Genomic DNA, 16,600 nt, shown 5'->3' with positions numbered 1-16,600 from the left:
ATATTATCTGAGAAACAATGATTTACAGAAATATTGCTCTTTTATATAACTAAAATTCAATTAACTACTTCACTGAACTTTCATGAATTCTCTTAATTCTCTAATAAAAATCCTTACTAGCAAATGATAATTTTGTCTCCCCTTTTCCACTATTTCTTCTAATTTCTTTAACATGTACGAGGTCGAAAATCCAAGAGTTAAATAATAATGCTGACGCCAGTAATTTGTGTTTAGTAATCATTAACAGGATTCCATCATTTTACTCTTAAATTTAATGATTGATATTAATCTGAAGCAGATATTTCCTTACCATGATTAAGAGTATCTATTATAAGAAATGCATAGTAAATTACATGAGATGTCTTTTTGCATCTACATATCTATTCATACAGTCTTATTTGACCAGCTGAAGTTATGTATTAAAAGATTTCCTATTATTGACTCATCCTGACATTCCTACGTTATATATTAAAGCAAACTTCAAGTAAAAAAAATTTTTTTTTCATCTCAGAAAACTCCCCCTAAAATCAATACTCATTGGCATACTTTAAGGGTCTCCAGTCAGCTCCTTTTCTCACTGTTTATGACAATTATTCCAAACTTCTGATTTTTCCTTAAGCCTCAAGTACCTATTACTTCTGTAACATAGTAAAATAAGTATGTACCTTAAGTACTCTACTTATACACCCCAGAATGCCTTCAAGGCAGAATCATGTTTCTGCCAGTAACCCCCTAATAATGACTAACTTTACAAACATTTAATTATAAACAATGACTAATAACTTGAGAAGTGAAAATCTGATGACTCAAAGACTTTCAGAAGCAGAAAAACAGGTGTCAAAACAAAACAAAAATCCTTTATCAATAGCTTTACCTTCCCTTTACCATAAAGGAAGACCCGTATCAGTACCCCAAGACAGTATTATAGAAACGAAGAACCCAGACCTTTGGCTAAGTTAATCTGACATACCTAAAGAAAGCCCCAACATTTAATTATCGCACTCCACTTTCTAAAACTATATGACTCATTATTGTGACAACTGCTTTCCCATCCTAATTCATTTACTTTAACGAGATTAAAATTGGCTCTTTTGTTATGAACAAAAAGGAGAAAAAAACCATGGCTTTAATGTAGTATTCACTGAATTTCAAACTTTTAGAACCTATAGAAAAGGGGAAAAGGAAAAGTGAGGTCCCTGGCTCTTTAAAGTTTCTATTTTAAAATCTTCTCTAGGCATTTTAAAAAAGAAAACAACTTTTATTTATATAAAGACTGTCACTGATAATAATAAGACCTTGATTATGGCCCCATAGGGGCTCCTTCCTGGCCACATGGCCTTGGGTAACTAACTTAACCTTTATGAACCTCAGTTCCCTCATCTACAAATGGAGTTAATATCACCTACTATGGCCATCTTATGTAAGAAAGACAAAACAACATAGTACACATAAAAGCATCTATACCTGTAAAAATATTACAGAAAATATAGTAACATGCAATGGGGATCTGAATAAAGAAATGAAACTGGAAGGCCAAATGATATAAGGCCAATAACAGAGGCAGGAGGATGGCAACTGGTGAACCCAGAAAATCATAACTGAAGAAATAATCAAGAACAAATGGGTATAAGTCTTTAAATATATATGCACAAATTTCAACACTTAGGTGCTTTTGAAAGTAAAGAAAGTATGGAAAGTAACGAAATTGACACCAAAATGAATTGTGTAAAAAGGAGAATTAGGAAGTGAGCAGAAAGCAAAACTACAAGTTAAGCAAAGAGAAAATCCAAAAGAGGTTTGACAAAGGGGCAATGAGCTACAGCTATGATCTTATTAAATCATGAGAAAAGTTAGACTACTGGAGATTGATAGTCAAGAGTAAAGCCTGACCACAACTGTTAAACCTATCAGTATTTTATGAAAGTTATGTTAACAGTACTGTTTTAGAGACTATTAAAATAATACACTGGAAATCCCTTTTCCAGTCTATGGGAAATGAGTAAGAGTGATAAAGCATTAGGCAGTATTGAACAGCAAAAATACAGGTTTCCAATGGTCATGGTAGAGAAATACCTTAAAAGAACAGGACAATGAAGAAGGGAGAGAAGAGGGGAGGGAAATGGGGAAAGGAAAATGAAAGAGGTAAAAGAAAAGAAAGACCAGGTATCTATAGTTTAACAGAAGGTTCCTGGAGGGATTTCTAGAAGAATTATAAAAGATCTGATCCTACAGAATTGATGTGGTAATAAGAGAAAGGATTTCTTAGAGAAAACCTAGGTTTATCCACTCACATGCTGGGACTGCCTCAGTTGTAGTGTCAGGGTAAAGAATGCCTCTGGACCTTATGCCCAGGACCTATACACATTCCTGCTTGGTTCCGAAGAGTCCAATCAATCAGGTGCCTTTGAGAAGTTCTTTCCTGTAATCATGATGAAACCTCATATTCGGCATTTTGTAACACATTAGTACACTCTGAATAGTGTATAAAAAGTAGGTGTTTCTAACAATTCCATCCTACTGGTATTCCCCAACCACTGGAACCACTGAATGTTTTTTAAAAAAAAGTAATACAAATAATCCTTCCTGATGCCCTCTTCCCTGAAGGTATTTATTTTGTCTTTGCAATAACTGCCTTTCCATCCTAAAGAAAGTGCCACTGGTTCACATACAGAGAAAAGAGTGATGCCTTTGGATCCCTGCCAGTATTATGATTTCTTCTGAATTTCCCATGTCCACATTAGGGCATGTAAAGAGACAGGAAATCTTCCCTGTATACAGATATGTTTGTGGTCTTCTGAAGCATACAGTGCCACATGAACGTTTCCTAAGTTATCAGTACATTTAGCATGCTTTCAATCTACCTTGCATTTAACTATTTTCATATTCCTACTTTGCCATCTTCTGTGTTGCCACCACACCCATAACCATCCAGCTCCTAAAGCTTTATCATCACTACCACCCTATACAGCTACCTTCCACTGAGCACCAAGAAATTCCTGCTTAACTGAGTATCAATCTGATTCATACAAAGTATCTATTCTTCCATCTCCTTACTATAAAACAGTGGTTCTGAACAGCAGTTTTGCCCACCCCCCCATAGGACATATGGCAATGTCTGGAGACACTGGGGGGTGGAGGTGCTATCGGTATCAAGTAGGTAGAGGCCAAGGATGCTGCTAAACATACTACAATGCCCAGAACAGCCCCTCGCAACAAAGAATTATCTGGCCCCAAATGTCAATAGTGCCAAGGTTGAGAAACTGTGCTCACAGACATCTGAATGAAAGAACCTCTTCTACAGAAGTCTTAACATTCTCAGCCCTCCAAAACAATAGAAACATGTGGAAAGATAACCTTTCTCCAGATCAAATGTAATTTCAGAGAAATAACTAATTCATGCTATCTTTACTTCTCAGCATCTGAATTCATGCCATCTGTGTAAAACATAGGCACCCTCAAATAACTGCTGACTTTGTGCACTCATCCCTCAGTCCCCTTCGTATACTCCAAAATGATTACTGCACCTGAAAGAACTTTTTTCTTCCATTTCAACTACTGTAATATCATTAACTACATGGATATCTTCACTGATTTCAGGACTTCAGTTATGGGATCTCTGGAACTTTTACCTCCAAAGCAATCTTGAAATAGCAGAACTTGATACCCTGATTAATTACAGATCCAAAATTTGGAATCCCATTTCACCTATCAAAGCCGCCTCTACCTTCAACCCACTGATCAAATTAATTGGTTCTTCAATCAATTAACTCTTTCAAAGATAACCTGTCCATTAATTCCTCCCCCCCAAAATCCTTAAATCCATACAGAGTGTGTACTTCATTAGCAATAACTGCAAAAGGCTTATTACTACCTTATATAAACTCAATCACAACATAAACTCATGAACAACTGTAAACCTACAACCATGTCTGCTGTATCAATCTCAAATCCTTAAAGACTCACTTTCCCTAGTCTTGCACTGAAATTGTAAAAATCACAGAACAGTGGTATTAAAGAACAAAGTGGATTAAAGGCCTAAATCACTACTCAGGAAAAGTTTCATATAATTCTTGATTCCTTAGCATTACTCTCACAAGATAATTCAAATTACCTCAACCTTCATTAAGAGTCTACTCTCACACTGTCAACAAACTACTTTACTTCTTAATCAAGAACTTCCTCTCTCAAATGAGTAATTCATGTGTGGAACAAAAAAGAAGGGGGAAAGTAAAGGTGAAATGTTTACTTGAGCATTGTCAGGTTCATCTTTAATTTTGTCTAGTAGTCCCTGCTGTGGTGCCATTGCTTTGTCATACTCATCATCCAAAGGTTCTTCTTTAATTCTAATATTTGATGCAAAGGAATTCCCCAGTTCCGAACCAATGGATTCTTTATTGGCAAATGGATAGCTGGAATCCTAAAACACAATATAAAGGATTAATAAATATTCAGATTTAAAAATTATTCCTCTTCAGGTTCAACACCCAAAGATAAGCTCATTGGAAATGAAGAACTCTATGGCTATTCATTAGAGTCCCTACGCCTAAAAGTAAAAGTGATCTATGTCTAAATATCAAATACAATAAAGAAACTAAGAGCTGAGGCTTCTCAGAACACCTTCAAAGATGTCCTTACCAAATAATAAAGCAAATTTCTTAAAAAAATCAGTGCTCTACCTAACACATATAGTTACAGTTTAGAAAATGACATAAAGAAAACTTTGACACTTGCCACAGTTACAGCAATCTACATACACACTGAAAACTTACCCTAAAGTTTGTTTCTGGGGTTTGTGGTAAATGGGTATGTAATGTTTCTTCAACTTGATTAGCTATTGAAAGAAAAAAAAAACAAAACAAACACATGTATATGAATAACAAATCTTATAAAGAGTGACCTAAAAAGCTATCATTTGATAATCACCTCTCTTGTCCAATAAAGATGCTTATTAGAGTGAAATGGGTCCCAAAAAAATACCCAAAAGATAGTTTCACTCAAATAAAAGTCTGGCCCCACCTTACTTTTAGCCTCACCTTACACTTTCCTTGCTCAAACCTAAATAAAGTGGTTACTTTAGTCACTATGCTCTGAAAACTACTTGTGTTTTTTCTTCCCCATTTCTGCTTATACCATTCTAAGGCCCCTTTATCTACCTTAATCCCTATATGGTCTTCCAGATTCTGCTCAGTTCAAAATCCACCTCTCCTCCATAAACCTTCTCTGGCCACTGAGTTAAAAATCAGCTTTTTTCTAAGAATACCAAAAACACTGTTTCAATTCTTTGAAAGAAATCTTCTTGTATGGCCCTATGACAAATTCTACCATTGTCTTTAATTATAAATTAAATCTTATGCTATTCAACTGGTCACTCACACTTCTACTACTTGATTTACCCCTTCTACTACTAGATATTATGTTCCTTGAGGATAAATACCCTCATAATTTATCCCATGTAGGGATATCAAAAATATATATTGAATAATATGTATTGAAAAATATAGTATACCTTGTATAGCTTGGTACATAATAGATATGTAAACTAACTGTTCTTTTTAATAATACTGATTTGTTCTTTCTACCATATTTTCCCAGCATTGTCAGAAAAAATATAAGGTTTGCTATATTATACCTTGCTTTCCTTCACATCTATTAAACATTTATTAAAATATTACTATTTTCACTGCACCAGGTTAGGCCCCAAGAATACAAAGATGAATAAGATACAATCTGGTCCTCAATAAACTCCTACGCTGGTAAGTAAGGCAAAACAAATACAGAAGTATAATACTGTAAGAACTACAAACAATGAAGTATAAACAAAATGCTATGGAAATATAGATAAACAATTCATTCTTCATGTAGAGACGTTAGGGATGACTACAGAGTAGAAGAGGTTTATGAGTTAGGCACTGTTGGCTAGAAGAACTTTCACAAGCATATATACAAAGAAAGAAAAGGACATACAGACAAATGGAATCGCAGGGGGAAAAGAAGGCAAAGAAATAAGAAAATATGTGACATACTCAAGAATGGAACTGGAGCTACAGTATGGGGTACACTGGGCAAAGAGGCTCAAGAGGGGGCCTCAAGAAATTTCTAAAACATAAAATAGAAATGTTATCAAATAGAAAAACCCTCCCTAAGTTGGACTAATTTGTGGGACAGCAGTTTGAATTAGTGCTTACAGCACAAAGAAGTTAAATCCAACTTCAGGTTCCAATGTTCAACCAAAGAAAATGAACAGGTGACTTGAGTATCTTGCCTTCTCATCAAAATATTGCAACCAGGGGAGGGAGAAATGAGGTTTAGAGCTATTTTTCAATCATTTTTACCATTACCAAAAGTTACTGGGAGAAATTCAGTCACTCTGCAAAGAACAAGGATAAAAGAAAAATGACAAGCTTACAATGAATTTAACTGTTCATATTTTGCTTAGCATCACAAGTAATAAAAGCTATGTTATTATCAGTACGTTGTTATTTACTGTGTTTTATGGCTCTATTCCAACAATTATTACCTGCTTTATCAAAAAAACTGCTTTTCAACCTTGAATCCAACTCTTTATGGGGTTTATCCAACCGTTTTTCACGTTCATGATAAGTTAGGTCTCTATTTTTCTCCTTTCCAGAAAATGTCTCTTTGCTGTTTTCTCTTACTAGACTAAAATCTTTCCGTATTGACTTAAAGACAGAAACCTGATCAAACTGTTTAGGAAAGTCTTTTTTTAATTTATTTTGAATCTGTATTTCATTTTCATTGTCTGATTCATGCTGTGTGACTCTTCTCTCTACTTCCAAGCTATCATCAGTATGAATTGAAGAAACAAGATTGTCCTTTGAACTAAAATCCTGTTCATCCTCATTGTCACTACCAACGACTGGAATTCCTGCAAGATCCCCAGAGTTCAAAAAATAATCATCTTCATCCAGCAATGAATTTTCAGATCCTGTTTGATTCGGCATTCCATAAGACATGCTGTCAAGGGTAGGAGTTAAGTTGTGGTCTATATCTTCAGACATTTCTGTATCCATGATACCACCACCTTAAAAAGTAAAATACTGTTTAGACAAACGATAGTGCTAAAGATGACCACATTTATAAGGTCTGTCTGGTACTTAACCAAATATATAATTTTTCTTTTCAAACAAAATATAGAAAATAATAGCACACTATTCAATTAGTACTTTGATACAGGTGTGACAGATATGACTATCCAATGTGACAGATAAGGAAACAGGGACCTAAAACTTGATAAGCTATATTAGGTTAGAAAGGAGGCAATGTGATACAGAAAAAAAGTACCAACTTCAGAATCAGACATATCTATGATGGAATCATAGTGTGATCACTAAAAATCTATGTGATCCTGAGAAGTAAGCTCTCAGGTTTATCTATCAAACAGTATAATACTCACCTTAGAGATTAATTTGTGGTGAGGATTAATGATAGTATGTATAAAAGGCCTTTTAACACAGTGACTGACACACAGAAGGGAATATAAGTGATAATTTTAATTATTATAGTGATTATTCTGGGGAAGTGAGATTAGAACCCAAGTCTCTTGTCTTAAGTCTCACTGTCTCTGGTCTAACTCTAATAAAGACAGCAGTTAATGTTTACAATGGTAAATATTTAAACATAGAGAATAAAATTTATCCAAGCCAGAATAAATTTAAAAACTATTTACTGTTTGAAACTACATGTTCACATCTCTCTCATTCCAAAATAAAACAAAAAAACCTCCCGGCCCTTATTTGTTTCCCCAGCCCTCATTCACCTCTCCTTCACAGTCAAACCTCTAGAGAAAAAGCCTACAATGGTTTGTTTCTACTTCATCTCCCAGTCATTAATCCTTTGAACTTAATGCAACCTGGGTCCCAACTTCACATTGGAACTGCTCTCATTAAGATTTTCAGTGATTTCCTAATGGTCAAATCCAACTGATTTTTTTCAATCCTTAGGTGGCGTATCCCTCCTGGAATAAAGGCTTTTAGTTTCTATGACACTATACTTCTTCCTATCTTTCTAACTAGTCTATTAATTTATTTCATATTACCTCTTCCTCTGTTGATGCTCTCAATATGCCAGTTCTCTTCCCATTTTATACATTCGGGACTGTTTAACTCACCACTATAGCTTTCATCTTTGCTGTGAACCTCCTAAGCACTTTAGCTTAGACCTTTCTTCCTAGATTCAGATCTCCACATTCACCTAGCTCCTCTAAGTCCCTAGGGATCTCCAACTTAGTACTTCTAAAACCAAGCCCATCATGTTCCATTCCAAGCATACTCTTCTTGTATTTCCATCACTTGATCAACATCATCACCAAGCCAGCAGTTTGCTCATGAAAAGAGAATCAGTCCAATTCTCCTTCCCTCTGGACAAATTCTGTCAACTGTACTACTTAATATGTCTCTAATCTTCTCCACATGGCACCACTCCAACACTCCACATCTCTTACTGTAGACATCTACATGAACATCTAGGAAGCAACCATATTCTTGCAAGCCCTATCCCTAAACTACATTAACTGATCCATGAGCAAGCAAACTGGACCTAATAAAAACAGAATGAAGCAAAGACAAAATATTCATGGTACCAACAGCCTTGTTTTTATTTGTTCCCGAAGCCCAAATAAACCCTTCATGAGGCTGGTTCTTCAAATCATTCCTTGGATTCCATGATCCAGGATAAATTTTTTTTGTTTAAGTTGGTTTGAGTTGGATTACTTACAGTCAAGTCCGAACTGATACAAAGTCCAAATAAAAACAGTCCTCAAGTTACCCTCCTCCATAAAGACACCGAATTATCTTTCTAAACCATAAATCATTCCATATTATACCTTCCCCTTGAAATCCTTCAACAGTTTCCCACTGCCTAAAGTACTCATTCATTCATCACATATTTATGAGGAAACAACTCTGTGGTAAGAACTGTACTAAGTTCTAGGGATGAAATGATTATAAGATAGCTATGGTTCCCCCTCCTCAGAACTAGAAAAACAGACAAACGGAGGAAATAATAAAATTATAAAATCATAATTTTACTTAATTAAATAATAATCAAACAACAGATGCTAAAATCCTAGGAATGTCTACAACTTACTTCCACATATATACTACAGAGAGCAGCAGGGAGGGATGAAAGAGCATGCACAACATTATAGATATTAAATGTACTATTCTTTCAATTATTCTATTTACTTGAAAATTCTCATAGTAAGAAAGAATTAGGGAAAAATATGAATACAGAAGTAGGGTATTAAAACACACACATACATATGGTGTGATAAATCCACCAGACTAAGCAACTGAAGGCCAGGGGTATTAGAGCCTTCTCAAGATTTTATCCTTAGTACCAGACCACATAGCACATGCTCAGTAACTGTTAATGATGAAAGAATATGCATTTCATGTGGTCAGCAGCTTAATCTAAATTCTATTAGTACATGAGAAGTCAACAGTAAAAAGTAATATTGCAAGGAACTTCCAAAATCACTACATTTAACTTCAGGATATGGTATTGGGAGAAAAGGGTACCATTTGGAAAAAGGGGATCCTTAACTCCTGTCAAAATAATTTCCAGATGTATTTAAGGTGGCGCCTGGGTAGCTCAGGTCATGATCCCAGGGTCCTGGGATCAAGTCCCATGTCAGGCTCCCTGCACAGCAGGGAGTCTGCTTCTCCCGTACCTTCCACTCCCCACTTCTCCCGTACCTTCCACTCCCCCCACTGTGCTCTCTCGCGAGTGCTCTCACTCTCACTCTAATAAATAAAATCTTAAAAAAAAACATAATACTAATATAAAAAAATGGAAAAATTATTTTAAGTCTTAAACTGAGGAAAAGCCTTTCTAAAAATGACATAAAATCTAGAATAAAAGACTAATTTATTGAGTAAAACAACAACAGATCAAATGTGACGAAAAAATTCCTAGGGGTGCCTGGGTGGCTCAATTGGTTGAGTGTCCAACTCTTGATTTCGGCTCCAGTCATGATCTCACGGTCATGGGATTGATCCCCACGTCGGGCTCCATGCTCTGCTTCTCTCTCTCCCTCTCCCTCTGCCCCTCCTCCCACTCATGTACTGTCTCGCTCTCTCTCTAAAATAAATAAATCCTAAAAAAAAAAAAAAAATTCCTAAGGAGAAGAAAACACAAAGCAAACCAAAAGATTAAAGATAAACTGGTTGAAAAGACTTTATCATATATTCTATGACAAAGGGTCATTTCTCTAATGAATAAAAGATTAAGATTCTTATACCTCAATAAAAATACAAACAACCAAATACACATATAAAAGGATTTGAATGAACATTTCACAGGAAAGGAAACATGAAGGATGAGCTATGCTTATAAGTGAAATGCAAATTAATAATTCAATGAGATACCATGTTCACATAGCAAGTTGGTAATGACAAAAGGTTTTGATAACAGCCTGGCAGCTATGATATAGGCCAAAGCTGCCAGACACTGGCCCAAAGCCAAAAAATATATACGAAGAAGAGTTTGTGACATAGACCATATGTGAGCTGCAAAGCCTAAAATATTTACTATCTGGCCCTTGAAAGAAAAAGTTTGCCAACTGCTACAGTCAAATTGGTAGGAGTATAAACTAGTACAATCCTAATAAAGAACCAGGCGATATTTATGATACTTTAAATACACATACCTTTGAGCCAGCATTTCAACTTCTAAGACTGTATCCTACAGATATAATCTTCATTCATTTTTTAATTCCAGTACAGTTAACATAATGTTTTATTAGTCCTATAGATAAAATCTTGTAAGAGTACTATGAAAAAACATTTATAGCAGCAAAGACTGGAAACAGTCTATCTATTCATCAATGAGGCTAAATTAATTACAATACACACCTACAATATTATATTATGTGGTCATAAAGAGAACGAGGTAGCTTTATATGAGTTTCCCAGGTTAATTAAGTAAAAATATCTAAGTGACAAATATATATACATATTAGGCTATCACTGATATATTTTTCAAAAAATTATGTGTGTATATAATTATTTATACATAAAAATATCTTTCATTGGTTTTCTATGAATATCATAATTGGGTAGCTAGAAAACAGAAACACCAACTTTTCAAAGCACACCTTTTGTATCTTTTGAATTTTGAAGCACATGTATCTATCATATATTAAAAACAAATTTTTTATCCTTATTTGAAAATGCACTTGAGATTTAAAGCTTCCTCAGAGACAGCAATTTCTAACAAAGCATCTAATTTGAATTTGAAATTTTGCTAGTTATCACCCAAGAAATCTGTAGGCTAAACAAATCTTTATGAGGTTAAAACGTAAGTACTAGTTATATTAAGTTACGTAATTAACTGGACAAGAATTCTACTCATCCTTGAGGCCCAAATAATCAAAAGAAATAGCTTCTGTTTTTCAGAGCCTAAATCTACAGAACAAAACATGACACTACATTTATTTGGGGATCACAGAAGCTAGTGAAACACTTGAAAGCATAAATTTCTCATGGAAGACTGCTAGCTGTTAGACACTGTGAACATGCTTGGCATATGTTAGGAAAAGCAAGGACCATATGGCTGGAACTAAATGAGTGAGAGGAAGAGTACTAAAAAATGAGAAGAGAGAAAAAGCCAGACGATAGGTCTATTATGAATTTGCAGACCACAGGAAAAAATACAATATATTCAAGTGTGAAAGAAAGTCATTAAAAGATCCTGAAGAGGGATTAACATGATTTATATTTTACAAGGATCACCCTAGCTTCTGTATGACTTCTTTAAGGCTGTTAAATGTTACAGGGAATGAAGAACAGAAGCAGGAAGAACAGTTAGGAGACTACTGCAATAATCCAAGGAAAAACTGGTGACTAAGACCAGGATAGTAATGGTGAATGTGGGGAGAAACAGTCAGATTTGGGTATATTTTATTTTTTCATTTTTATTTATTTATTTTTTAAAGATTTTATTTATTTGACAGTGAGAGATACAGCGAGAGAGGGAACACAAGCAGGGGGAGTGGGAGAGGGAGAAGCAGGCTTCCTGCTAAGCAGGGAGCCTGATGCGGGGCTCAATCCCAGGACCCTGGGATCATGACCTGAGCGAAAGGCAGACGCTTAACGACTGAGCCACCCAGGCACCCCAGATTTGGGTATGTTTTAAAGGTTAATGGCATCTCCCAGTATATAAGAAGCTGGATATGAAAGAAGCAAAGGTTAACACAACAGGGTATCATTTCTTGAGATGGGAACACTAAAGGAGGAACAGACAGGAAGGGGTAACTTGGTCTTGGGCCTGTTAATTTTGAGAACTTTATTAAATCTTCAACTGGAGATACATTAAAAAGGAATTAAAGAGACTCTTGCCAAGAAATGACATATATTTGGGAATCAGTGAAGAGATGGTACTTAAAATTAATGGGACTAGATGAGAACACCTAGCAAATTTATTTACTATGGATGGAAAAGAGCTAAAGAGTCCTCTTCAACATTTGGAAATCTGGTAGAAAGAAGGAATCAGGAAAAGGAACTAAGATGCAACAGCCAATGAGGCAAGAGGAAAACTAGGTGACTGATGTCAAAGAAACTAAGTGAAGGACAGTATTTCAACAAGAAAGGAGTGGCCAACCGTAACAAATGCTGTTGAGATAACACATAAAATGAAGACTGGGAATGATTATTAATACTGGTAAAGTGGAAATGAACTTCTAACTTGAAAAGAGCTTTATCAGTGGAAAAATGAGTGTACAAGCTGGAGTGGGGTGATCCCAACAGAGACGGAGAAGACAGAAGTGGGGAACCTTAAGCACAGACAACTCTCCAAAAGAATTTTGCTCTAAATTAAAGAAAATAAGCAGAAACTGGATTATAATCTGCAGGGAAGACTTTTTCTGACTTCGTATTTTTGTTTTTGTTTTCCTTGTTATTTTTTTACTTTCTGGTGAGTTGTTGTGTTTTTGTTTTTTTTTTTAAGAATATTACAGCTTGCAGTATGCCCATGGGAATGATCCAGTAAAGAGGGAATAACTAATGAGTTCAGAAGGAAAATCTATGGGCAGCAGAGGATGTGATCAGTACATAAACTTCCTTTGTAAAGGATGAAAGGAGTACATGTGTTAAATGGAAGTAAGTTGTAAAACTTAGTGAAAGGAGAATGAAAGTTATTTTAAGCAATTTAAGTACAATATTTTTGTTTGATACTGCAAGTAAATTTCATGATGCCAGGTCAGCTTTTATTCCTGGTCTTCCTGCTTAATCTCTGCTTTAAGAGGTATACTGATATTTCTACCTAAGAATCAACATACCTTAAAATGAACTAAGAAATCCAATAAACACATAAATGAACATTACAAAAGGGCTGTTACTTTCATTGCCAATGTATTACTTAATGCCTTCATATATTTTTGCTTTTAATCAAAGCAGAATTTTCAGAAATAAAGTAAGATTAATTATAATTTTAACTTAGAAATCATGGTTCTCTAACAATTCTGAGGTTCCTTTTCTCTCTTATATTAAAAAAAATCAAAAGAAAACAAAACAAACTGAAGAATGTAAAACAAGTAACAAAAGGTTAAAACGAGGTAATCTTGGTTCATTTTAAATAAAAGGTTAAATTAGCATATTGTCACTGAGATATTTCTGAGAGATGATTGTTACTCAATAAAATACAATTTCCTTAGTAATAAAAGCCTTACTGAACTATAAGATCAAGAATGTAGTTTAACAGTTAAAATCCAATAAAGCCAGGAATCATTAAAAAATAAAACAATTATTTTTATTTGGGATCTATAAAGACACATTGGCCAATCATTTGATGATCAACCAAGACTTGCAAAAGGTGCATGTAAATTTGAGTTCCTTCTTGCAAGTCCCACCCATAACGCAAAGTTCATGATTGCAATTTTGGTTTCTTTAAAGTGGAATAACAAAATAAAGACATTTGCACCTCCATATTTTTACTGACTTACCAACTAAGTTTTTCCAAAGCATTCAAATTATTCACAGAAACAACTTGCTTTTCAGAGTAAATTTCATTAGTGTAAAAACAATTAAAATCATATAATTACAATGACAAGTACAACTAAAAGAAATGGGTTTGGAAATAACTGACTCTTCGTAAACATGCAATTCATCAACAGATGAATTTATGTGGCTTTGTCTGAAACTACTAGCTGCTTTTCAACAGTCATTCTAGCTTCTGCCCTTATTGACAGATCCTGATTCTCATTAGGGCACACTTACAGTAATAGAAAGAATGGTAATTCATATATATGATCCTAAGCTGAAAACCAATCTTGGCTATTAACAGGCCGGTAACCAACAGAAAACTTTTCATGGACATGGGATAATAATTAGAATACAACAATCCAGTGTTCTTTCAACCTGCAGGTACTGCCCCACTATTGCCCATTAGTGAACCAGAGCCAGGAAATTGTTTTTTAATAGGCTAGGACAGAAGAAGCACCTGGCTGGCTCAGTGAGTAGAGCACATGACTCTTGACCTCAGGGTTGTGAGTTCAAGCCCCATGTTGGGCGTGGAGATGACTTAAAAAAAAAAAAAGGCTAGAATAGAAAATAAAGTACAACATTCAGAGTGACAGTAAGTAATACTATAAAAAACGCTTGTACACACGTAGGTCTCCATGTAAAATATATTTCTATCGGTGTTTCAAATAAATAACTGGCAATGGATGTTAACTTATTGCTGTAATCATTTTACAATACATACATAAAGCAAAACAATATGTTGTACATCTAAAACTAATGCAATGTTATATGTAAATTTTATCTCACTTTAAAGAATTTAAAAACAAAATAAAAACAAGCACCCCTAGAAAATTTTGCTTCTAATGCAGAGTAATGCTTGAGGATCACTGAGCTAAAACAATGTTTAATCAATGATTACTGGCCATCAGAATCTCTTGGTGAGCTTATTGGAAATAGATACCTGAGTTCCACAACACCTGAGTTCCACATCACCCCCCAAAGATTCTGGTTCTGTAGGTCAAGGATGAGAGCCAGAATTTGAGTTCTAACATACTCCCTGGTGATGCTAATATTGCTGATTCAGAGACCACACTTTGAGTAACAGGCTCTAGTTTTTTCATGAACCAGGCATAAACAAACTATGCAGATAATAAATCACTGCACCCAGAGGTTGAAAGCAATCTTTAGATTCATCAAGTCAAACTTCTTATCAGATGGTTCAATTTCTTCCACAAAACACCCCACTAGTACCCAGCCCACTGAATCTTCTACCAACAAAGATGAACCAATGAATGCCCTACCACACCAGATATGAACCATTTACTGAAGCCAGATCAATCACCAACAATCTACGTTAAGTCCTAATGAAGATGAATGAGTTTCCTCAAGAAGTCCCAACTAAAGATTACAGCTCTCTTTTCTTGTTTTCATTTGATTATGTGTTGTTATTGTGGAACTATTCAAGTATGCCATTGTAACCTCTAAACATTCAATAAGGAGACTCGAAGGTGAGATTCACAGAACTTACTTTCACTAACTTTTGCTTTTATTTGTTCTCATAAGAAAAAAAAATAGTTTGAACCAGGGGAATATTCAGAACAATTTGATTTTATAATTAAAAGATTTTATTACTAAAAGGTGACCAAAAAATGCTGACATGTGAAATACCTCTGAGAGAAATTAGTTACATATTATCAAATTCAATAGTCTACTCTGTACAGTATTAAGGTAAAAAAAACGTGATTTTAAAGCACATTATAAAACACCTTATAAAACAACCATTTCTTCTTCACTAAGGACAACTAAAGACAATAGACTACTTTTTGAATGTTCATGGATATTTACAGTGCTCTAAAAATAATGATCAAGAAAGCAGCAATATCTACAAATTGATACATTCAGGGGTGCGTGGGTGGCTCTGTCCACTGAATGACTGAATCTTGATTACAAATTGATACATTCAGGGGTGCGTGGGTGGCTCTGTCCACTGAATGACTGAATCTTGATTTCGGCTCAGGTCATGATCTCAGGGTAGTGAGATCGAGCCTCGCATCAGGCTCCCACTCAACACAGTCTGCTAAAGATTCTTTCTCTCTCTCTTTGCCCCTCCCCACCCTCACGCACTCTCTCTCTTTAAAAAAAAAAAAATTGAGGTGCCGGTTTGGTTCAGTCAGGTAAGCATCTGCCTATGGCTCAGGTCATGATCCCAGGGTCCTGGAATTGAGCCCCTGCATCAGGTTCCCTGCTCAGCGGGGAATCTGTTTCTCCCTCTCCCTCTGCCTTCCACTCCCCCTGCATATGCACTCTTTCTGTCAAATAAATAAATAAAATTAAATTAAAAAATTGATACATTCAGTATGTACCTAAAAACTGTCCAAGGTCTATTAAAACTAAAACACATCGGGGTGCCTGGGTGGCTCAGTCGTTAAGCGTCTGCCTTCAGCTCAGGTCATGATCCCAGGGTCCTGGGATCGAGCCCCACATCGGGCTCTCTGCTTGGCGGGAAGCCTGCTTCTCCCTCTCCCACTCCCCCTGCTTGTGTTCCCTCTCTCGCTGTGTCTCTCTCTGTCAAATAAATAAATAAAATCTTTAAAAAAAAAAAAAAAACTAAAACACATCAC

At 35.3% G+C, this 16,600-nt stretch overlaps 1 protein-coding gene across 1 annotated transcript in view; it reads right to left on the bottom strand.

The window, feature by feature from the left end:
* The window catches only part of ZMYM4 (zinc finger MYM-type containing 4), a 127,704-nt gene that overhangs the window by 43,568 nt on the left and 67,536 nt on the right, over nucleotides 1–16,600 (bottom strand). Inside the window, exons 3-5 of the mRNA XM_081816848.1 lie at nucleotides 6,518–7,042; nucleotides 4,770–4,831; nucleotides 4,247–4,417 (exon numbers count right to left, since the gene is read on the bottom strand). Of these exons, the coding sequence (XP_081672974.1) occupies nucleotides 4,247–4,417; nucleotides 4,770–4,831; nucleotides 6,518–7,042 (758 nt within the window). The remainder of the gene's footprint in view (nucleotides 1–4,246; nucleotides 4,418–4,769; nucleotides 4,832–6,517; nucleotides 7,043–16,600) is intronic.

This window comes from Leptonychotes weddellii, chromosome 4, assembly GCF_054177405.1.
Source record: "Leptonychotes weddellii isolate Sample4059 chromosome 4, ASM5417740v2, whole genome shotgun sequence".
Taxonomy (NCBI): Eukaryota; Metazoa; Chordata; class Mammalia; order Carnivora; family Phocidae; genus Leptonychotes; species Leptonychotes weddellii.
Note: the sequence above shows the minus strand (reverse complement) of the source record. Positions and strands in the feature narration are given on the sequence as shown.